Genomic DNA, 26,539 nt, shown 5'->3' with positions numbered 1-26,539 from the left:
AGGGCCCCCCAAAAAAATGTTTACTTCCTTTCTTTCTTGTTGTTTTCTTCTTATTTATGTATATGCTTGCGGCAGTGGCGGATCTAGGGGAAAAAATTACCTTTTTTTAGAGATGGGAACCCCCCCCCCCCCCCAATGAGCGAATTATCGGCCGGCGCGATTTTCAAATTTTCGGGAGCAAAAAAAAAAAAATTAGTGCTCACCACACCCCCCTGCCCCTACCCCATGCATATGCATATGCGTACCCTAAGGGGGGGGGGGGCTCTTCAACTTCCTTTTCTTCGTCTCCTTTGTCTTCTTCTTAATGTTTACTTCCTTTCTTTCTTGTTGTTTTCAATTTCCTTCTGAATTGTATATATGCTTGCGGCAGTGGCGGAAAAAAAACGTGTAAAAACACGTAAATATTACCTTTTTTTGGAGATGGCCTCCTCCCCCCCCCCCCCCCCCCCCCCCCCCCACTGGCGCTCAAGGCGGGGGGTGCAATTTTTCAAATTTTCGAGGGCTCCAAAAATAATTAATGCTCACTACCCCCCCCCCCCCCCCCCCCCCCCACCCCCAACCCCAACCCCACTAATGATCAATGATGGTGGTTTGTTGCCTGTGACTGACGCCCTCTACATCTCTATATCTTTCAGATCAGACTGTTGTGAACGAAAGGCTTTTGTTATTGTCTGGGAAGATAGACATAAATGGCATGAGCGATGTTGAGTCATTCATATTATCTCAGAATTCTCCTGGTAATCGCACAGCTCGGGGAGATATCATTCTCATCTTATCTCATTATACATGCTTATGCACTGTAAAGAGCAGTTGCTGGTATATATTCATTCAGTTTTATTTATCATCGTCTCTTAATTCTGCAGATGAATTAGCTTCAGAGCAGCGACGTCGTTCATTCATTCATATTTCTCTTGCGCGCGTTCTATTTTTGCGAAGTGGTGAATGGACTTTATTTGATCGCGAAGCCTCAACTTCCAGCAGTGGCTTTTGTGGTGTATTGGCGTGCGACTTTAGGCAATTATGTACGTTGAATTCTCTTTGTTGAGTCTATGCAGGCAGGAATAGTACAATAACACGAATCTATTCACTGCATAGAGTGCACATCTAAATTTTATAACCGTACAATTGGTGATAAAAAGAAAGCGGGTTTTATCCCATCGAAATGACAGTTGAGCTGGTGACACCGAACTTGTTCACACTAACCTACATTTAAGAAGAGCTGTCCTCGAAAGGCCTATTTCATTTTCAAGCCTTTCCCATTTCTAGCAAGTGGAAACCCCAAGCCTTGGGCTTTAGACTGAACTTGTGATGATTAAGGCCAGACTTTCAGTGGATTTCCGTCCGAAGGGACTGGACAGGACGATGATGGCGAAATCAGTGATTTTCTTGGTCATTTTTACTGGAATACTGACTCCGTTTGCGGATGGACAACTTCTTCAACCAAACAAGGAGGTCATTTGCAACTTGTAAGTTCGATTTGTTTTTACGTCAGTTGTTTTGATCAAATATGTGAACAGTGATTACGTTGTGTTAAGATTTGTTTGTTTTTGCTGTTCCAACATTTGTAAAACCCAAGTGGTCGAGAAATAAATAAAATTGCCATGCATGCACACTTGCAAAAACTGTAATTACGCCATAATATACATGATTGATGTACATGATATGACTTTTATGAGACAGTTATTTTATGAACTTAGTGGGTTGTATTTATAATTCATTTACAATTATCATGAAGTATTGGGCTTTATGTTTCATGACAAAGTATATTTGAAATAATTCCTTTGAATTCTGAAGTCTATTTCTCTTCAAGCATTATTGAATTGGTTTCAAATTTCAGCGAAATATGTTGTTCCCAACACAATATCAACAGTTCGTTTTCACGTTTTTATTCAGCCTAAGTGTGTTTTTGATGGTCTGGCACTAGTCTGGCAGAAAACATAATTCTTTTAGTCCTTTAAAAAAAGTGATGGCCTGATAGATGAGGAATTATGCAACTGTATATATGGTATATCACGGTAAACATCCCAACAAAATAAATTATACGTCCCAAGACACTAAGTAAAAGTGATGAAAATCATGTCATTGCCTAGTACAAACATCAGTGCTGCTGGGGAAGAATTGTAAATAACACAAGTACGACAATAGAGACCATTTTCAAAATACTCGTTTATTTTAAGGGGTGGGCCTTATGCACTTGTCGAAGGCAGGATTTATTATACAATGAACCTTTCTATTACCAATTAGTAATAACTATTCGAAGATTTTTTTGTGATTATCACACGTACACAAACCATACATTATAAGTGTATAAAACGATTACGACGACAATGTAAGTAAAAACAGATCTGGGCGAAAAAGAATATTCGCGTGGAAAACATACAAGCAAACCCCTACGCCATGTCTGATAAAAAAAAATTTCAATCAGTATCTAAGTCATAATAAATCAATTTAAAGAATCACTTTTTTAGGTTGACGATCTTGATCTGAGCAATCATGTCATGTGTCCATAGGTATTTAATTGAGAGATTAACAGAAAAGAATTGATTATTACTATTAAGAAATCAATCTTACGCACTTGACATCTTTATCTGCTATTCAAACATGATCTATCATCCGTCTACATAATAATTATCTCCCTTTGAATAAATAGAGTTTCAAGAAGATATGTTAATGTCATTTTGGCCTTGTTTGAATATGATGTATTTGCCATCTGTTAGAGAGCAAATGATACCATCATCATTTATCATCTAGTTTATGGAGACTTAACGTGTCAGAAACATGATTTATGAATATAAATCTTTCTCTTTTTCTGACATGGGGAAGGGTGTAGGCGGTTACCACAGGGGTGTGACATGGGACCTATATATTCAGACATTTAGATATCGTGCGAACTTGATTGACCTGTTATCAGTCGTGAGATAAAATTAAAAATTGAACAGGATCCTCATGAGAGGGTCTTCCGTATAGGCCTACTGACTACATCATAATCGTTTATCCATTTCACATTTTCTGACGAAACTGCAAAAACTGTCAGAAGTGTCAGCTGTGATAATATTTAACCCCGATAATTAGTGTTCATGACTGCACTCGAAACTGATTAAAAATGTCTGTAATGTTGATATGACTCCTAAAAAGTTCATGCGACATCATTTTCTTGAAACGAGTCAGCATTGCCATTTTCCGCCATCGACGATTTACTTTTCTTATGGAGATGACGGCGCAACCTTAATTTCGAAACTGATCAATCTAACATGTTAGATTTGATTAATTTGGCGAGTATTTCGTAGAAATTTGGGTCACCACAATATTATTAATATTGCGAAATAATTTTATGAACACTTTGATACAGTACATCAAGCATCAAATTGTTTTGTGAATAATTATGTTCTCAAGCATATTTAAACGATTAAAGTATTATAGGGTTGGGCCGGTACATCAATATTCATTTCTTTTCACATTATTTAATGAGCATACTTCATCTTGGTATTGAAATTTCCACGAAATATTGTGAACGCAATCTAAGCTTTCATAATCAAAATGATGATGCAGAAACGAATTTCACTGCGCCATCAGTCTTTGAATATCTACCTCATGTGAAGGTTTTGTCTACATGTATGTCGTGTACAACATGTAGATCTACATAGCGGTGACATTGTACAAACATTGTCTGTATTGCTAGCTTCTTTACAATCAATGCATGACCTTCCATGCTCTCAGCCAGCCATTATTGCGAAGCAGGAAATTAAATAGGTATTACGTAATCAGTCACGCACTCCAACAAGACATTGCTTTGCGCATATAGTAATATAATCGCCAATGGCTGTCGGTCTAGTTTATTAACTTTATTGGTTTTCATAAAATCGGTCACGTGATGAATACAAGGAAATCCAAATTGGACTTAATGGCTTCAGTATAAAAGTTTGTAGTAATGACGTAGAGACTAGGTTGCCCAATGAATGAATGATACAGTCAATTTCCTATACAGATCAGAAGAAAAGCATGCAGGTAATAACTTGTTCGTCGGTATACTTTATTGCATGTACGAATGAATATCTTCATCTTATACGTTGATAGTACTGTTGATCACGACTTTCATATTGGCTTTTTGAGAATTCAGACTTGAAATTATTTTCTCACTGATACGATTGAACCAAACTCTATCAATGCAAAGACATATAAAATACGTACACGTTGTTTGTGGGCATGCCTTGTTTGATCATCTGCAACGGTGCGAATAATCATTTTCTTGGAAAGGTATTGCAATCATTCAAACGAGAGAAATACTTTGCAAATCAGTCGAAACGTCTATCGTAACCTTTCAGAAGGCAAAGTATAAAGTCCCATCATTTTTAAATGGGAAGGAAATTTACGGAAAGTATAAGGATATAAAAGTCTATTTCATTTCCTGTAACTAAATAATTTTGCATTGCAAGACTAAAAGAAAAACAATGTCAAAAAATATTTCAATGCAAATTTTCGGTTATATCATTATGTTTGTTATTGTGATTATCTTGTCATTGTTTATATTATGTGGAAAATGAAACAAATTCGCTAGATGCATATCAACATGAAGAAAGGGAGAACATGGACTGCTTTTTACTCAAATGAATGTCAATCATACACTGAAACCCATTCAGAATCAATAGTTTGTATTTACATATAAAATACACAATGTATATTCATACACGTGTGGTTAGTTGTTTTGTACAAACATCGCAATTCCCCATTATATACTCTTTTCAATTTTGACACTCGGAGGCACTCGGTGGCACAATCATGTTGTTTGCTGCTAAACTCGTATTTTATTCTGCAAAACCACACTTTCTGAAGTTATTGTTTTGGAGCTGTCTACCGCAAAAGAGGGCAGGTTTTCCTGACAACCATGCAGTGCCTATCGGTTAGCCACACATTGACAAGATGAGCCAAATATTTTCCCGCTCAAAGTCAAAGAAACAAGATTAGATTCAAAGCGAAAAGTAACATGCCTCGTAATGAAAATAAAAGTGAACTGTACTTCCACATTTATACAAAACAAAGTATGGTCTAAAAAGATTGATAACTATGACAAAATTGCCAATCTCTCCCTCAATATGTTCGTTTTGTAAGATTCTAAACATCATGAAAATAATTCTAAAATTGACTCTCTGTTCCACTTAATCATTAAAGTTGCCGATATTAATATATATATATATATATATATATATATATATATATATATATATATATATTTCTTTCTTTTGTTTCTATGTGTTAGTTTTTTGTCGACGAAGGCGTTCGAAATAATTAAACCTTTTAAAAATGATAGATATCATCGAATTATCTGGATCATCTTTCATTTTTCGTATGTTCACCGTCGCAAATCTTGTTATTGCTCAATTCTATTTCTAGTGATTCTGACTAGTGTACATGCATGCAACTGCATGACCGTGATTGCCATTTAAATTGCACAAAATCAATCAGCGACTCAATTTATTGTAAATAAACTGCATCTCATGAGTTCATTTTTTATTCGGATAAAAGATATTCTGAATAGGCAAACAACCTAAATATGTTATTAAAATTAATGGAAATTCGAAACGAAATGTACATGTACATTTCAAATCGATGAATTCTATTTGAGGGTGAATGTGAATTGATGATAATCTTTAGAAGGAATAGCTGGGCTGCACTACGGAATACGGATCTGATTATGCTCCCATTTCCTAACATAATAAAACAAGGATTTCATTCTTTTATACTATATGTATACAGCGACTGTTTCTTATGCTTGAAAATATAGAAATACATTTATAAATTCTTACTTGTGGTGAATAGGTCGGATAGCTGAATTTATTGCGGGTATATAGGTAAACGTCCCATGCAGTGTACCAGCGCACCTTGTCGAGTTCGTTTCGATTTCCCCAACGCTGTATCATCGTAAAATCAACAAGATGTTTTGTCAACTGCAGGTGCATGCTACATGAAGGACGAATTATTATTTACAAAAATGATGGTCCTTGCACTTTTTATGAATGTGTTATCATTCAGTTTCAATGTAGCCTACTGGCAGCACAAAGGCTGTTGCAATATAGGGGAGGGCAGTTGAAGGCAAGGAAGAGTGTTGAGGGACGAATAGCTATGATTTCATAATGCGAGTATAAATGTAAGAGGAGAATAAGGGTATTGGGGCTATACATGTATATGGCTTTGACCATGAAAAAAGAAAGGTCAGGGTGCAAGTCGCTGGATGCTTTGTAATGCGCTGTCACCATTTGTTTTCTTCATTGGGTTTTCATTGATGGCTCTTTTTTTATATTAACACAGGTAGCACGCTAATAATAATCAAATCCAAAAGATTTTAGTTGAAGTTAGTTGGAGAAAGAGTGGGAAAACAATGTGATTGGGAAGTAAAGAATAAATAAGCATTTGATAAAGCAAATTGAATTGAGTAAAGAAATCAATACCTGTATAAAGCTGGTTGCAAACTCTAAAGGACAAGGTGCCGGGACAAGGTGGTTCTAAGTGATGGAACAGAAAATACAGGAAAATGTTAAAAGGAAATGTTATACATCTTCACTTTATAGCAGTGCGTGTGTGTATCAAAACTCATGTGATTCTCCAAAATTAGACAACGACAGTTGCGCTACTATACTGGAATCAAATCATCATCAATTGTAAATATAGAAAGAGAAAGTGTTGCAATGGGAGTTTACTTCCCTCTGCATACCCACCATACTACTCCCACTCTGCTTTGTTCATTGCATATATTATGAGTGGACCTGCATGGACCTGTATGAGCAATGCATCTCATTGTATGCTTCGATAAGCATCACCCACACATAATCAAAGAAGGTCATCCTATTGTTACCTTCATACTGACTATGTCTTGATCTCAGAATACCCATCTATTGTCTGCGTGGGACGCAAGATCTGGAAACATACTTGGTGGTTATAATGGTTGCAAAAGCTTCATCGGACTCCTTCAGAACGTCCGTATACTAGTTAGGTGGATCTTTATGCACGGAGGATAGCTAAACGAGAACGAATAACATTTCATTGTCGTCACCTACAGTTTATCTTCATTAGAAGGATAGTGATAAAAAGATACCCCCCCCCCCATTAATCATGTTTATGAACAGATTGAAAGAGATATAGCAAGAAAAAACGAACGAAAACAGCATCATTTTGAAGTTGCCAAATGAAATTAGTCAACACGCAAACGATGTATGTCACATGATATGCTTGTCATAGCATTTTAACAACAGAATTTAGAGCAACTCTAGTCGTCTTTACACACTCATTATACTTGATATACGATACTCCACTCGCACTAGCATCTGACGAAGTTAATGATTATTCAGAGTTTCCTGGTACGACATGTTTCTGGCTTCACATGTCCAACAGGTACCCATGTCAGTCACTAATCCTTTTGGACTTTTATTCAATTATCCATGACGAAAATATTGGCACCAAGACAATATATAAACTTTGCTCTTTAAATATTATTTATGATTGCTTTAAATTTGCGTTACAGTTGCACAAAGAGAATATTTTCGGGAATATAACGAAATAGTGAAATATTGCATTAATGGAGCATCGAAGTTAATAATTATTCAGAGTTTCCTGGTACGACATGTTTCTGGCTTCGCATGTCCAACAGGTACTCATGTCAGTCACTAATCATTTTGGACTTTTATTCAATTATCCATGACGAATATTTTGGCACGAAGACAACATTCAGACTTTGCTCATCAAATATCATTCATGATTGCATGTTTACAAAAAAATATTATTTTGGGAAATATATTGAAATAATGCTTTATAATGCAATTTCAACTCAGTTCATTGACCGGGGTATTTATTATGAATTCTTTCAGCACTCCTTGGATGAAAAACGTTCGTTTTGTATCTAAGTCCATTTCATGAATTTCATTATTATCGGGTCGCGAAAAAATGATAACAAAATTAATGTTCTAAAAACATTATTTAATGAGAAATTTGGTCGTAACAGTAGCTACTATCCATTACTTTATAATGTATCGTATGAAGTATAATCGAATGAAATGCAGATGATTAACTGGCAGCGATATAAATCAAATGACACTTGGATTTTATGAGGAATGAATTACGTGTGCACGTTTAAAGGTTAATCACAGGAGATCCAGACAGAGTTTCCTCATTTTAATCTAAAATATGTGATAAGAACTTTGAAGTCAATTTGATACACTGTAAATCAGTTGAACTATTGATATCTTTAAAAAAAAAAAGGGGGCGATTGTTACATTTTTACATCATAAACCTATAATGTTTTTACGAAACATGTCAGGATAGTATAAAGGCATATTAAAAAGCTATTTCAGATGTATACCTTCGCTGATAATAAGTTCCATTTAATGGGTTTAATGATGGCCACCAGTCTTTTGCTTTATTGTTGGATTGTGCGATGATGGGACTTTAATTGGGACCTGCATACAATGGGGGGAAAGATACCCTAAATGGTGGCGACATCCACTTCATGCATCTATTGATGTATATAAGCCGATTTGATGATTATCTACATTGTACAATGCATTACAGTCGATTAACAGTAACACCCGTAATATTATTGTATAGGCCTATTTTTCGACCAGATTTACCTAAACAACTTGAATACGTGCTGATTTTCAAAGCATTCGGGAAAATCCATTTTGGGGGCTTAATATAGTGTCCACCAGTCCTGCGTTGTATGAAGTGCACGAAAATGGTACTTAAATCAAGACTTCAAGTTGCATAAAAATGAAAAAGGTAGCTTTTTGGTGACAATACCCACTCCACATTTTGAAGTGTTTTTAACCGATTAGCTGATTGTCTACAATCATCTATAACAGACTTCAGACTAACAGACTATATTCAAGACTTCAAGTTGCATACAAATTGAAACGGTACCGTTTTGGTGAGAATACACACCCCACATTTTGAAGTGTTTTTAACCGATTAGCTGATTATCTACAATTATCTATAACAGTACTACAGTCAATTCATTGACACTTTCGATCAGAGAGTCAAGAGGTTCTAAACCAATTTCCAACACGGGTGTTCCTTTGGCTATTCGGGGTTAACATCAAGTGCTAGTTTCTTCCATTGAAGTTGATTCCTGGTAATTCTAATTCCAGAACTCATTGACTCCATTCTCTGAATATAATTAAATTGCGCCTTGGTGTCCCCCTGAAATAATTTCAAACGCTTTGGAATGAATACATATACAAGCTGATGATATATGAACCAATCACAATAAAAAGAAGGAAAAAAAAACGAAACTCCGGGAACAGGATAAGAAAAACGTAAGGAAACAATTTCAAAATATGTCCGTTCATTCATTTCTATTCAGATAATTTCTTCTTTTTTCTTCGTTCTAAATGCCATGGGCATCTTTGGGAATTCATTGGTTCTCTGAATGGTTTAACTCTTTCGGATGCCTTCGTCCACGAAAACGAAAACAAAATTACAGAGGTATTTCTTTCCCAGTGTTATAATCGGCCTTGGCAATGCAGAATATTTTGCCTAATTACCATTCCTTTGACAAAACACTACTTTAATAGTTATAGTTATAGTCATACATCATGATGCTGACAGTGTCAATTTGCTCCGGTGTATGTTTTTATTGTATACACTGTATTTTTAGTAATGATTGCATCAGCCAAACATTCGCACATTTACAGACGTGGTATGTATTGCAGGATCGTAGATCTTTCGTTCACGAATTAGAACTCAGTTCATTGGAGATTTATTTTAGAAATCTCCTCCGTCCCGCGGGGACTATACGCTGCCAATTCAAATTGCCAAAACCACAAGTCCTGCCCTTGATATAGCAATGAAAGGGAGAAAACCTACCCTTTGAACTTGATAACAGGTAGACTTTAAACTGGGCATATGGGTGAATGAGTTCTGAATTAGTCACCGCAAAAACGAAAGAGGCAGCTGGAGTGTACGTAAACACGGACCAGAAATATTATTGTGCAAATTATTGGCATGATAAAGCATGGTGTGTGTTACATGCAGTCCAATGTATGCAGGAATGGGCTGAATCGTAAGTGCCGTTTGGGCATGTTGGGTGCCAGTTATCACAACTTTGGAATAACAGAAAGCAAACGGAGGAGACAAAGAAACACAAACGTAAACATTCTCATCTGCATGGAATATTTACCGGTATGAAATATGAAACAAAATATCAGTCTGCAATTTGAATAATACTTAGTGTTTAGTCATCATTCATGACGAGATTTTTCCACTTACCAACAACGAAACCATCACAACATTGCTATATTTACAGTCATGTTGGAAACTGTACATGATAATGATTAGCTCACGCATTATACAATTTCATTGAATTATCATGAATTCTTATGGAGCAATTTGTGTAGTACATCGACTCTTTTGGTACTCTTCACAGTAATAAATCGTGAAAGGTTGCATGCATTCATGGATTGCAACACCTGACATGAGTTTCCCCAATACTTTAATATATTATATATGAAAGAGAAAACAAATTTTTAACGAACTTAAGAATACAACTTCCTCCAATAACATCACGTTCACGTTATCATTGGGCTTGATAGCTTAACCTAAATCCCATATTATTATTGTTTGAGGAAGAAAAACAACATTTAGCTATTAATTGCCCTTAATTTTACAGCATGTGTGATTGTTTTAGATAGCACAATCAACATTGGTCAGTTTATGTGGGTGGGGTTAAATTCTGACCAAGGCAATAGGATCATTGCTGAAACGAACAGAATAACAAAAACAAAATAGGAAAACAAAATTGAATCTTTGTGGATCAGAGCGATTTTTGAGTTGGTTGGTTGGTTTTATCTTGCTGCTAAGAAAACATGTAAGTAAGCAATCAAGGAACCGACAGCTATATGTCCCCTCCGTTGGACTTGGTCCTTACCAAAGGTCACTATATAGTGCATCGGCGTAGTTTCGAACCCGGAACCGACCGGTTACAAGACCATTGCTCTACCACTGGACCTTTACGCTTTCCGCATCCTATACATCCCCGGCCCATTTATAAACTCTCGATCGAGAGGCTTTTACTAATTCTTAGAGTAGTGGTATTTAGCACTTTTGGGCCCACGACCCCAACTGACATTCTCTGTCCATGTTGTCATCGTCACTGTCATTACCCCCCCCCCCCCTGTCTCCCAAAACTCCCACAAACAATGGTCAATGTCATTGTCCAATTTCATAACACTGTTATTGTTAAGCTAGGCAGGGATTTAGTTTTATCCATTTATTACCGCAACCCTGAAAAAGAAAAAAATACGAATGAGGCACACCATTGCTCAATAGATGGAGTGCAAGAATCATACTTACTTTGTAACATTCACGATTAAAGATGATTATGTAATGATTGTGATCATTGTAATAAATGACAACCACCACACTAACAAACAAACAATGAGTATGTAATTTGATCATCCAATTAAACACGACAAATTTCCTAACTTTGCGATTTTGGCTGTATTCTCATGAGCCAGAAATCAATTACCGAATCACGTATAGCTTCCGCCGATTATGAGTTGGATTTGTGTATACCGCGGAAGGAAGTTGGGAGCTTCCCATTACTCGTGCGAATTACTGGTTGGAGGTTCCGTTCTAAAGAATCTTTCGGAAAAATTGGGGTTGCGTCTTGTGGGAATTTAACAAGATTTGATTCGTAATTATAATTACTCATCAAACTTGATTAAACTTCTCTGAGTCATGATTGTTTCACATTCGGAAACAAAAATCATAACTGCCTTCTAATACTCCACGACATTCAAATCTCATTTTTTTTTCTCAAAGAGCAGTGATGTCTTTTAAAATCAACTATCAATACAATCGTATGAATGATATACATTGTTCGCATAGTAAAATAGAAATTAATATTCTTATCTTATTGAGATATAGCAGTCGTTTTTGTTCTGGGCAGTAAACAAACACCGAGTAAACCATATTTTGTCAAATTAAAAGAAACGATAGAAAGACAAAACAATAAACAAAAGAATTGGGGCAAGTTTCGGTCCATGGTACGTCTGTTGAGAGCTGAAATGTAGAAGGGCATCAATTTTTTGTTAAAGTATATGAATTAAAGCCCTTCTGTTTGTCATTGGACGGTACTTTGTCCTACATCTACGTGTAATCTGTCACACAGACATTACAGAAAAGCATCATCATTTTTCAACCGCATGAAATCACTTTGCTCAAACTTTCCCAATATAATAAAACGATTAAGAAATCGAATAAGGAGTTTATTGAATCATACGAAAAGACTTTTAGTTTCAGAAAGTTTACTGCCCTATGTCTACATTAATCATGCTAATGAATTGCATTTATTTTAATTTAATTTTCTTTCAAATAATATATTATAGCTGATTTGTTTTTATTTTATTTTCATAACAGTTCATGAAAACCAGGACAACCGTTTAAATCGTGGGTTGGTCATGATAATTTTTTCAAGGGTAACAAATCGCACATGGCTTGATATTTCCGTGGTTTAAGAGTAATCGACATAATATTGATCCACAGTGTCCAAAACAATGATAGTCCTTGGATCATATTCAGTACTATAATGACAATAAGATATATTTACTAAATATATTCTTGAAAATTAAAAAAAAGGTTGATGGGCGGCAATCGACTAGTTGTATAGTATGAGGTGTACTACGAAACATTGAAACAATGCTATAAACCAAATTAAGCAGATTGATAATTAAAATAAAGTTTTTTATTGTTCAGTTGCATGGAAGATACACAGGGGAAAGAAGGTGAGATCTGAAAGGAAAAGAAATACGGGGGTAGGGGTGGGGGCAGACATTTAAAAAAAAAAGGCGGGAATTGATGGGCAGATGGAAAAGTGGCCATTTAAAATGGAAGAAGGAGAAGAGGTGAGACAGCTTAAAGGGTGAGAAACAGAGAGAAGAAGAAGAGAGAGAGACACACACAGAGATAGAGAGAGAGAGAGAGAGAGAGAGAAGAAGAAGAAGAGAGAGAGAGAGAGAAGAAGAAGAAGAGAGACAGAGAGAGAAGATTACTGATCTAGTGATAATAGGAAAGTTGAATATTAAGGAAAGTAGTGCAAAGATAGAAAAAACAGCGCTTCCAAGAGAAATCGGGAGCGCTGATCCTATAGTAGGTCCACGGCTTAACCTAGAGGATAAGCCACAGAACAGTAATAACCCCACGTGATGATATAAAAGTGCGGTCATTAAAAAAATTCAGGAACCTGCGCATTGGTCGTCCTTAAACTTGGAATTCCGTTTAGATTAAACGCATTCCTAATATAATTTTTAGTCTCTCTATATATTCGCACATACATGAAAGTACCGAGCATAATTCGTTGGTAGCCCTCAAGCAACAGTCAAAACAGTTCTATAATTTTGGTGTGGTTTTTGCGATATTCGGTGACATAGCTAGGACATACTTGACGGTCATCGGTATTCCTGTCAAAATCATCGGGTAAGAATTCAAGCCATTTATTCCAAACATATTCTATATAGCATGCATGCGGCATGCGAGCTTTAAATGATTTATTAATACAATTATACTTTCTAATTCTATATAGAGTGACATATACATCGTCGGCATTTTAGAATAATACTCCGAATCAACATTTTACTAATTACTACGGTGTAAATACATGGCATTGTATGGTTAAACCGATTTTTATTTTTTTAAATATTTTTTCTATTTCCTCCAGCCTGCTTGCTTCATGGCAGTTCTTCAAGATTTAATGATTTTTCAATTGCCAAAACAGTGTTTGGATACTGATAACTGTCCTTTCGTTTTTTACCATGCTTTCATTAGACTCAAGTTCAAGTTCAAGTTTTTATTTCCACTTCCAACAAGAAAAATACAAATTAGATACAATGAATCACAAACAACATTTTACAATGTATGCCATTGAATAGGGGAGCACATTCTGTCTGCATTCTGCATACCGAGTGATTGAATATCACAATTTTGAATATTATTTTTTTTTTTTCTTCGCAATGTTGAAGTATTAATTTTGTCTCAATGTTAAAGTACAACGCTGCTCGTATATTTTAACGGTGGAACAATTTGAAAGTCTTTTCCTGTGGTTCGATTATATACAATCGTATATGATTTGAGGATAAACATAATCAATATACAGTATATACAGTAAAACAAATTATTTATACCCTTACCAAGTATTGTAATTTTTCAAGTATGTGCAGTTAGGATTTGTCCCTATTTATGTTTCTTGTGAATGTGACATATTCAAGCTAACATCTTAAAGTATTCGACAAAGGCTCTCATTCCTCTAGTCTACCTTTGATTCTTGAGTTATGAACAATTTGGTTGTTAACTGTAGATATAGTGAAATGATTGTCGTTCTTAAACGAAAACTAATGATTCTACATTTCTCATCGTTGAGATTGTTGAAAATAATGTGCATTATAAATAAATAAGTCTGAGAGAACATACATAGGATGTGAGCTCATCCTAGTGTTTGACCACATGTTTTCAGCGGTCAGTAAAGTGGTCAAATCTTGACGGATCTTACAAATTGGCAAACCATTGTCACGCATGCTACATGTACTTTGGAAGACTTGAAGAACAACCCTTGTACAATAACATTTATTTTAAGGTTTGAACTTTTTAGCATAAAAGTGGATATTACTCTTCTGCATTTGTCCTTAGTTTTTACGTGTTATCCCAAACATAATTACGAATGCTGTAGAATCGAGTAAGAATTTTCTTTTGAGGGACTTAACAGCTTTTTGAATTGGTTTGAAAGAATAGACAATTATGTGTGTTTTTATGAATTATTTTTGTTTAAAAATATATATTTAACCTTTCGAACTTGCTGACGTCATAATGCATTTCTACCATTGTGTGGTCAATTGAAGACGACGGTGGTCTTTATCGTGTAAGCAATTCTAATTTCGTAAGTTATTTAGTGAAACAATCACCTGCCAATCTTGGTTTAATTTCCCACCAAGCCCAGACGAGAAGTTCCCTTTCTTCTTATGCAGACTGTTCCACAGTTCTCATCTTACTCATTATGACACGATACTGTGTATTCTCTCATGATATGGATCCGTCAGGAAGAGATCCTTCTTCACTCGTAATCGCGTGTCCCACAAGCACAAGCCAGGAAGCCAGGAAGATTAAAATTGCTCTTAAATTTCGTAATTCCGTGTTTGATGTAGTAATTACGAATAAGACACATTGCTCCATTCTTATTTATAATAAATATAACTCTCAGTATTTCATACTTGAAGAGGGGCTAAACAAAAAGTGTCACTTTTCTTCGCACTCTCTGAATGTAGCGGAGTGGAAATCCAGTGAAAGAAATTGATCACTTTCTTTTGGAGTGAAATTCTACAATCAGAAAGAGTGGAATTAAGCCCCTAAAAAAAGATTAATTCAAACCACTATAATTATATGAAGTGATCCCTAATAGTTATGACTCCTAACGGAGAGAATATACAAGGCTCCTTTGCATGAGGAGTATGCTTGTGTTAAACAATTAAAATATGGATGATAAATTTTTACCACTACCAGCAGATCTTATAGTTTATTTCGTATCATATGATTATGATATTTCGTTACAAAGAGGCAACTTCTAGGCACCCTCTCCTCAGCGAACACTGCGTAAATTGTTTTGTACAATTAAAATAATGTTACAAGCTATAAATCTGGAATGGCTCTATCTCTCTTTTTAATGCCAGCTGGCTCCACATCAAACCTCATTATGGGCTACCTTGATACATATCCTCTCAAACTGAACAAAATAAAAAGAGAGTGATATACGGAAATATTTAGCTTCCCGTGACATGAAAAACATCATCCATGGTCGCTGCTTGAATACTGTCAACAATGCTCTCCCTTCGTTACAGTGTACAAAGGACGCCATGGCGGTCCCATTAGGCATTAAGGTCATTTCCAAGATGGCGGCTTGCATCGCTGTGTTATCAATGTGTCCATCTCAGAATCTCACCTTGATAACATGATTAAATGAGGCCCACGGAGACGTGAAAACAATCCGCCTACACACCCTTACATTGAAAGGAAGACATTAATCTTGCTCGTTGTCATGAACAGTATGGATTCGTTATGTTCTGGATGTAAGGGTTGAAGGTCATGTGAAACATTTTTATATCTCAAGTGCTGCCATTTGAAAAAGAATGCTATCCTTTTAAAAACATGTTTTATTATAACTAGCAGCCTTTCAATCACAGAGTACAGCGAATCTACCACCCTGTTGTGCAAATGCAGCACATTGTCATTTTCTTTAGAAGTAGCTTTTCATGACACAAAGGTGTTTCACGTCTTCTGAATTGAAATTTTCAATAACTATGCAACCGTAAAACCTTCCGTTTTACAGCGTTAGGGCAATTATTTCACCTTTCATAATCAAAAACGACTATTAAAGAATGCTTGTACCAGGGAGATGTGAGTTTACATCTCCCTGCTTGTACACTAGACATGCTGGAGAGATACGAGTGTATTTGCATTATGCAAGATAGAATGATAGATTGTCCTTCAGTGTATCTGGCGAGAAAGCTAATTGCCTCTGACCAATGGCGTAGCACAAGTGAGCAAGGGCTAGGGATTTAAATACCAAATCCCCCGGCTCAAATGTTACTATTTAATGTGATTGAAAAATAAACAGTAGTACCTTGTATGCGAGTCTACATTCTAGACTTGTATAGAAATCGTAATTGATTCTGAAAGGATTATGTTTTAATTTTATGGCCATTTTAGGGATTGATTACATGCCATGTGAGTGCATGTTGTCGTTAGAAAAAAATCCTTGCGTTTGATATGAACTCTGCGTCATTGCTTTTACTTGCACGTCTTCGCGTACTCAGACTCCAGTGCATGCCTGCTTTCTTCAAGTCATTCTCCTTCACTATTTGACCACATGATTGCGTCCTTGCGAGTTCAGAGAAGATTATTAATTCTTGAGGACACGTCGAGTGATTCAAATGGTATTTATTGTTATAATCCCCTTTTAATGTTACATTTTTGGGAATTCACCTTGTTTTATATTACTCTAAGAAAATAGGTTTCAATGAAATAGATTAATCTTCGTAGACATGTAGGTTTGTTTTGTTATTTTTTGTATATATATATATATATATATATATTTTTTTTTTAATTTAATTATACAAATATATGATCGAATATTTTATAAAGAGCTTGATATGAATTGGCAAATATAACAGAATCCGTTCATATTTGAAAGATAATCTACTGGCCTGGATGGAGAAAAAAGTGATGTAAAAGTTATTTCCGTGATACTTGTACTCTGCATTGCCCTTATATGGGGGTGACCACCACAAATGAAAGAAAAACAAACTCAAATTGACATTCAGACAGACGTCAATCGATCGATCTCCCTTACAGTTTCCTGTCATTAGCACCCACTGCTTCCTTTAATATCAACTCAATATTTTTAACATCGGTTCTTTATCATTTGGACATTGGACGTAGGCCTTCCTGGAAATTCGCACTGCCGCCCCCATCATTATTATGCCCTCTCTGTATGGTTGCACCCCTCTCTGTGGCCTTCCGGCTCCATCCTTCATTAGCAGGTGTAGACTGTCTGTAAAACATGCCTCCTGATCAGCGTTATGACTAGCGACATCATTAACGGCATGGTCAACACGAATTCCAGAAAGGACAGAACAACATATACAAATACATCTGATAAATAATCTGATTATGTAGCAGGAGATGTCGCTAATTAATTGGCCATATACAGGTATATAGAATTTGGTGCTGTGTGTACATATGTACAGCTATGACTATACATGTAATTGTTCTTCCTGAAATTATCAATCATGTGATCGGGGGGGGGGGGGCGAATCGAATTTTCAGTTAGGGTCCTGATCTTGTCTCGAATGATATGTTTGTTTCGCTTCTTTACAGCGTATTTCGATATTCACTTAACATCTTTATTCAAGATTTTGTTTTTAAAAAAACTGATGTATATAAGAAAATTTGACTGGAAAAGAATTCTGCATGATGATTATTACTTTTAAGGTACATTTTGCACTTCTCGTAGTCTGCCTCTTCATTATATTTTCCTCTCGACTCGTTTTCCTTATCTTTAGTACTCACATTACATTAATTCGTTAAAGGGTGGAGGGTCCAATTATTCACCCAAACTCTGACAGACAAACCGAACATAGGATTAAACAACATTATCTCTGACAAAAAGGCTGTCCGGACTCAACAATACACGCAGTGATAAAATACTTCGTCCTCAATTAATAAATCTTATTACACTTTATGGAAGGACGTCTTGATCTGTGAAAGGGCAATGACATATAATTTATAACCTACCTGAGTACCTGTCAATCAGCACCATCAGTACAAAAGCGTAACAAGAGGGGCACTAGTATTGCGGAGAGGGGTGGGGAGGGGGTTCACCTGTCTAACTCCTTGGTGAATGAACTTCGAATTGACGAGACCACTGTTTATGGAGAGGGGTTGTGGAAAGGCTGGGATGTATCGTCCTCTTTTGATATAGACTTCCTTCTTCCCTCTTCATTTTTTGACCACTAATTTAATTTGGGGGCACGTGCACCCCTGTGCCCCCTTTGTGACTACGCCACTGTATCAATGGATGGATACGTGACGGTACTTGGAGACTTTAAGTCTTTTTAATGATACAGAGGCGTACGAGGTTAACCTTGTCGGTTGTGAGCAGAGGAATACCATTAATAAAATGGCGCATTTTTAAAATGGCAAACTCAAGCTGATGAAGGCAGGCCTAGCGGTATTACACGATGGTTGATAAGAAAGAACCTTCATACACAAGGCAAGCTGTTTGTATGTCTGTAAAAAAACACTCTCTTGACATATTTCGTAAGACATGTAGAATGACGAACCCAGCTACTTTTTGACTTCTCTGTATCCGTCATCCATCCATCCAATTCTATTTCTATTTCTAATTCCTGACGTGCAGTCAGTCTCTTTCTTCCAGACATTAACCCCTGGCCCTGTTCTTAGCAGTCATCACTCAACGAAGCAGATGTACGGACGGCCGTTGACCCGTGATGATTCTGTCTATAAAATACTCACCATCCTCACGTAGTCATTTTGTTTCAGTTGCGATGCTATTGTGTCCTCTCTTGATGCCATTCCCTTCTTGGACGCCAGTACTGGCTGTGCATGAGCCTGTGACGTGATGCCATGTCAGAACGAATCATCAAGGAAGAATGATTAGTACTTTATAATCGTTTTTGAGGAAAACAATCGCGAGCAAGCAGGGACTCACGGAGAAGAAACCTTAGGGTGAGGTGTTCTCAGCGGCAGGCATGTCTCCAAGAAACCACGGCCGCTGCGTGCATGAAGACCTTGAACTTGCATCAATTCTTTAAAGTTCATCGAGGTCGTTGACTGTTGGAGATGATGGTGAAAGTTAACGATGAAACAATGTAGACGATGTCAGAGGGTATCGGGTTTATTGAGGAGACTGGAGTGACGTGGATCTGTTTTGGGGTTTAGAAGTCTATACGTACTACTGTTATCGACGTCATACCGCAGATCACTTTCAATTTGTATGGGTGACAAAGGTGGCCGTAGATTAACGAGTAAAATTAGATAATTCACCCTGATTAATTAGAGGTACCCATTATTTTGCACGTTTTCACTGGCACTATAATCAGATTATTCAAAGCTGAAAGCAATAGATGGCGTAGATATGCCATCATGAATGGTCGTTGTTTATATTTACTGGCATGTGTGGGTTTTTTTTGGAGGGAGCTGCTAAATAAGGGTAGGCATGGGGTTTATACCTCCCTTCCAAAAAAATGTTACTTGGATGATGAATCAACGGATCTCTTTATTGTCGACAATTTATAATCCTTTTAAAAAAAAAATCTCAATATGATACTATCTTGGAATTCAGTTGATATAGGGAAATTGGTCGCAGGGATGTGTCCATTATAATGAGCTATAGCTGCTTATCATATTAGTGCAGCGATATTAGAAATGACGATGACTCGATATGACAGGTTGCAAGGAATGCAAGCTGTATTCGGTGATCTGTAACTACTCCATGCTGGTCTACATGGAAGAGAGGAAATTCACTCATACTGTGTACGACTGGGTCACATAGTGCATTGCGATAATAAGCCAGAATAGGATCAACATCAAGCAAAATGTTCCACCTGTAGTCACGACATATAAATATATCTGAACATAGGATTATAAAAGGACCACGGTTGTACATGACAAATGTTTAGATGTTTGCGATCGTACTTTCAAGAGCGATGGCAAGTACAGTATTTTCGAATCAAAGCGTGGTTGCATGTTTACAGGTTACACTACTAGACATCACATTTTAACTTGTCTCTCTCGACCCTGGTCTGGAAGCCTAAATAATTACCAAATACTTCTTGCATGCTGTGATAGCCATTAATATAGACATGCTAATTTCATTATTGTAATTAGAGGCGTTCGCCTTTCTTTCATATTCAATGCCAATTACACAATTATTGGAAATGGATCCCCTCGTTCGATTTGGCTAAGTATGACCTGTTGGGGAAGTTTATTAATGGTTATAACCTTTTGGTTGAAGAGAATAGATCTTTTTATAGCTCAGCGTATCATTCAACCTAGTTTCACAAAAAACTGCAATCATGACTTATATTACATCAGCGGATGTGTTATCGCTACATCATTAAATGACCAGAGGTTACCCTTGTTTGGCCTTTTTGTCCTGGAAAGTCATGAAAATAATAATGTTATGAACAAAATAATAATGTTATGAACAATGCATGCCACTCTAACTTACCCCCATGTGACTTGCATGGTGTGATTCGCGGAATTGCAAATACATTACACACGGCTATCAAAACACACATCAATATATTTTTACTTCATAAATAGGCACACCGAGAAATCGATCCCTTTTCGATTATTTTTTTCATCATACATTAATATGAATGATTAACTCCTAAACGAGACACGCTACAGAGGGTCAGAGGCCCCCCTATAAAAAATAATAAATTTATGTATTGCCGTTTTGGTGGGAAAGGGATTAGTCAATCGCCTGCTGCTTGGATGAACATGATCATAATGTGATTCGCATGAAACCGCGGTAAACCGATTAACAGCGCGAAGGTGGAGCAGACGACATTATGAACATGAGATGGAAAAGTCGACATTGCGGTGCCTCCAGTTATTATTCACTCAGTTGGACATCTGCTGACGGCATGTGCCTTCGATGCTTCCAAGAATTTGGGGTCGGCTGTTTCCCTCATGATGATTGCTGGTATAGGTTCAGCAACTCACCTCTCACAGGGCTTAGGCTCCTAGCTTGGTTCAGGAGAAATGGCACGAGAGGGGCCTTTCATGAACCTTGTAGGAAGTACATCTTGGAAGGATCATTGTGGGAAACATAAGCGGAGAGGGTTCGTGATATCATGATTGATTGATAGATTGTAGTTGTCTTTAATATCTAACTTTAATCACGAATCTCGTCCTCATTTGGTGGTTATTTAGTGGTGGTTATTTTACCTGACTGCTAAGAAAGCATAAATGTTTGTTAGTAAGCAACCAGAGGACCGACGGCTTTAGGTCCACTCCGAGGGCATATCAGTAAATGAGTAATAAACTCTGCTTATTCATGCTGAAAAGATATTTCGATAATGTTTGATTGGAAGATGGAAACGAATGAAAGAGAAAGTTAAGTATCTTTCGGGAAACTCAGGGAGAGTGAAAAAGGGAAAGGACAGGAATCCGTGAGATATTTTCTTCAACCAGGTTTGTGTTGTTGTGCGGAAGTAGTCGCGAAACGCGTTTCAATAACTCTTATCGAGTCCCGAAGTGATATTATGAGATAATTTATTTAGTCTGTCAACACAGTCATAAGGATTCTTTTCCACATTACCTAACCATAATTTGCAGCCTTTAGATTCATACGGTAATCGTTTTGGTGCTCTCTTTTCTCACCATTTCGCTGTAATCCACTTAGAAAGCAGCCAGGCAGCGAAATTCAATTTTCGCTTCTGCTATGAGGGCCCTATTGTGCCTACAGGAAATGCGTATAGTTTTGTCGACGCAAGTGGAACTTCCAGGTGATTGTTGTCATATGGCTGCTAGTTCACCATTTGGCGTAGCCATGGTAGCTACATGAGGAGAGGGAGGGCACGTGCCCCTAGAATAGCGAAAGAAAGATATTAAAAGAAAGAGAGAAGGAGAAATCGGGAGGGAAAAACACACGGGAGAAGGAGAATGACACAAGCCCCTACCACACCGCTCGGTCGCTTCACTCACTCGCGCGTCATCCACATAGAAAAGCCATTGCTCCCTTTTACTGAAACTACTATTACCGACTACGCCATTATCGTACTTAATCCCATACCATGTAGTCTAAAAACACTTGTGGTACTATTATGAAGTTCCGGAGTAATAATATGGACATTGAACCATTCAATAGAAAATGAAGGATAATAATTCCCAGTTTGACAGAATGCAATTAGTACTAAAAAAAGAGAAACTTGCGGAAGAATTACTTAATCCCACACCGTGTGCACTTTGGTACTATTTTGAAGTTCCGGAGTAATAATATGGACATTGAACTATTCAATACAAAATGAACCCATTGAGCCCGGTAGAAAGGATGTAAATTCCCCGTTTGACAGAATGCAATTAGTACTAAGAAAGAGAAACTTGCGGAAGGATTTCTTTAGATCTTTCCGAACTAACAAAAGAAGTAAAATTTCGGGTAATTAATTTTATTATAAAGGCCACTATCATGTCCATTGTTAAAGTACTATTTACCGACAATGTGGGAGTGTGGGAGTTATTGAAACTTCCGGCATACTTTGTTTTCGCAAAATTGGCAAAATCAGGAAAATAATTCAATGCAACTGTCGGATATGTTGTAAACAAAATATTTTCATGTTGATGCGCTTATCTCCATACTGCCAACTTCACGGAACTCTTTGATTCAACACATCTATAGCCGTTCTCTATCACCTCCACCGTACATTAAGTAATAAATGACCCTTGTCGGGATAGATCTGTTCATGTCTAACGTGCGTACGAGCTCCTCTTTTTCATTTTGTTATGATTATCTTTGGAAGGGTGCTTGAATACCTTGATGAGCATACGGGGGAAAAAACAGTATAATTTCCCTTGATGATACTTCGGATAAGGTCATGTTGGGTTTACAATGTGTTTTCAAACCAGCATGTCCAATAACATTTGAAAAAAAAACTCTGATTATCCAGTTATGGTGAGCAGTATAACATTCACATGGTGTGTATTGTATAATCGTCGGTATTGCAAAGTCCACAACAAAATCCCAATAACTAATTTATTTAGTTATTCGAACGAATAAATAAATGACGAAGGTGCCATCGCCTTGATATTTAGCTGTCAGTGGCACACGCTCGAATGTGGGTGTGCGTGTAAGTGTGTGGCGAGTGCGTGTGAGTTAGCACTCTAATCTATTGTAGACTCCGCAAAAATGGAATCGATCTGCATGTTTCATCCGAATTTTCTTCCCACTAATCAACTAAGAAAACTGATATTCAATAAGTTCAGGAAGTAACCTATACTTAGATAGCTAAAAGAGACAGAATGCAAAGTACTTGACCACTCGGCAGTTTTGACCCGTTCTTAAGTGACCCACATGCAAGGCAAATCCTCCGCAACCTCACTTTGAGTGACCCAGAATTAAGATGGATGGTTCATTAGCATAGATGCCTTTGGGTATGGCGTCACTGGTTTGTTGTCAATATGATGTGATGTGATGGGCGTGAAATACCTTGCGGTGTTGTCAGAAATAGCAGCAAGGCATTATGTGAGGCACATAAACAGGGAAAAATGTTGGGTAATGTTAGGTGATCGAAATTCCATTGAAATTACCAACATAATGCTGCATATTATACGTTCGAAATATAATTATAAGGAACAGAATATCGGATGGATCTTAAGTTGTTTTTACAAGAAAAAAAAAGGCTAGGTATTGCTAAATCGTAATAAACATTAGTTAATGTGGATAATCTTTGTATCAATTTTGACCGTTATCGTAACAGCTATACTATCAGGTTGTCGTTGAGTATGCGTGAAAGAGAGAGAGAGACAAGCTAAATGTATTGACACTTGAATGACCTGTTTTGATATCTCTAAAGGCTTATAATCAAATGCGCTTAGTATTGATTACCAGCAAAATGGATTGAACCCAAGTCTCCGCGACCTGATTTTATTTTCCTACAGGACGAGCAGGGAATATCAAACGTAAACCTTTCCAACACACAAGGTTATTGTAAATGACGTCACATTACAAATTGTTGGTTCATTTTATTTATTCTCTTAAAACTTTTACAATTTTGGGGGAAATCTTAGTGGTCTTATATATTTTAATTTGATGGCAATATCGGGTTTTTCATCAGTTTCCTTTAAGAATTTTCCTTTCTTTTTTAAAGCATCTGAATTGATAGGCCAGAATTTATCATTTTCTTTTCGATTAATTTTTCTCCTATAAAGGACAGCCGGTCATCGAGGTTTTTCAGTTTCCATGGTTATAACTGTATCTACATTTACTACACCTTAACAACATAACTATATCATGCGTCGCAACAGCATCATTATGTATCATATTCGTCTTCATCCCAATGCACGGGTCACCATGGTTACGGGATGCAATCAAGCGAGCAACATGATTCCCCGGTGTTGATCTGGAATAAGCCTGTCTATTTTAACAGACGGACTTCGAAGCTTTCTAAATCGGATTATAAGCCCACACCTTGCCGAGGCGCGATTCATTGGGTCGGTATGTCTACATCGGTAGCAGATGAATAATGGTGGCGCCTCAAAATAATCATGGTAATGCGTATCCATACAGAAGAGCTAATGTTTCAGTAATCTCACAGCATACAATATGATATTCATGGGTTTAAGCGTCCCATACAGCAATACATTAATAATCAGTTTAGATATCGAAATATTAAATGGCTCAATTCGGGATAAAATGGCTGCGCACCGATCTTTGTTCATGTTGTTGTAGCAACATTACAGGGATGTAGATGGTGATATTAGATTAATCTAAGGCTACGATTTTTGTTCTCGACACATCTACATCATCGGGGTAAAACCGCAATGTGTAGTAGTAAAAAGTTGATAATATGAGCGCGTCAATGATGCTTGCAATTACTAGACGATGTACTGGCCAACGATTAAACAAACGATGTAACCAGTTAGGGTTGGCAAGTGGAAATTAGGCTGCGAAATTGAATTATCGTTACCGACTTTCGCTTGTGAAAGAATGGGTGGAGCATTTAATTTATCAGGGAAATTTTTTCTCTCTAACATCGCTTTCGATTCCAATGCACGAAGGCATAATAGTCTTTTTCTATGATTGGATTTAATGCATGATGTAATTTCTTATCCTTAAAAAAAAAAAAAAAATCATTTCAAAAGCATTCTGTTATTGGAAATGTGGAAAACTTTATATCTAGTCAAACCTAACCTTATCCCATAGATGACATTAATCTGATAACATAATGTATTGAAAGTACGAATATGTTATCAGATGCTATAGTGAATGATTGTGTTAAGTATTGTCATTATTTCTTACATAGTCATTGAAAACCTCATAACCAGGTCATCACCAAATTAAAGGCTCAAGGTCACCTTGACAAGGTGTGTATGGCATGCATGAAAATGTACGACGGCGCCACGCTGCATCTACATACTGGTATCTTTCTTACCGAATCGGTGAACGCATGACTTCTGCTTTCGCGCCCATTGTTTGCCTGTGATGATGACTCATCGTCATCATCCAGGTTTTACTCACGCGCGTGTCGTCTGCAAATAGGGCGAAAACAAGATTTGGAAGATGAAAATCACTCATTATGTTCCTTTCGCCACACTTACTGTCCGGAATAATGAGATTTGTTTCTTAATTAGGACTATCAGTTCACGATTTGGTTATGAGAATGATTCTGATACTTAGTTGCATTCATGTTTCGTCAGGCGTAGAACACGCGATGTTACGCTTTGCACTGAATGTTCGTCTCTTATGAGTCATTATTTGTTAACTATTTTATCATCATCAATCCAAGCCGATGTGTCTCTATATATATTACAAGCAATGAATAAATTAACATTTATTTGTACCACTTTAGAGCGTGAGCCAATAGAAGTTTCTAAATAAAGGCAGCTTATTACCAATGCTACAGGTACACCGTACAATTATGTCAAGTCTTTTCCAGTTCTGTATACTTATGATACAAAATTATAAAATTATTATAAACACGACTGTTCTTGTAAGTCTAGCGAAATGTATTGGTAAAAGAATGATTTTGTTTAGTTGACTAACGTTAAGATCTTGACAAAAAGGTGTACTTGTATTTGGAATACTTTTTTTCGGGTTCGCAATCATATACTGACAAACCTGTTCGTGAGAATCGAGTGTCTGCCTGATTGCGTGTATAATGTACATGGGCGGGGAAATCGATTTCAAGTTGAACGGTCGCTGGCAGTATAATCAAATTCAAATTATTCAAGACAGCAGGAGGAGCCTATTGTCATAATTCCTGGA

The 26,539-nt window shown here is 36.9% G+C and overlaps 1 protein-coding gene across 1 annotated transcript in view; it reads left to right on the top strand.

Annotated features, from left to right (window-relative positions):
• Nucleotides 1–693: 693 nt before the first annotated feature.
• The window catches only part of LOC115924504, a 34,573-nt gene continuing 8,727 nt past the window's right edge, over nucleotides 694–26,539 (top strand). The window contains exon 1 of the mRNA XM_030986817.1: nucleotides 694–1,466. Coding sequence (XP_030842677.1) covers nucleotides 1,309–1,466 — 158 coding nt within the window. The 5' untranslated portion in view covers nucleotides 694–1,308. The remainder of the gene's footprint in view (nucleotides 1,467–26,539) is intronic.

This window comes from Strongylocentrotus purpuratus, unplaced genomic scaffold (genome assembly GCF_000002235.5).
Source record: "Strongylocentrotus purpuratus isolate Spur 01 unplaced genomic scaffold, Spur_5.0 spur5_contig_838, whole genome shotgun sequence".
NCBI lineage: Eukaryota > Metazoa > Echinodermata > Echinoidea > Camarodonta > Strongylocentrotidae > Strongylocentrotus > Strongylocentrotus purpuratus.
The sequence above is the reverse complement of the archived record's forward strand: the minus strand, read 5'-3'. Positions and strand labels throughout refer to the sequence as shown.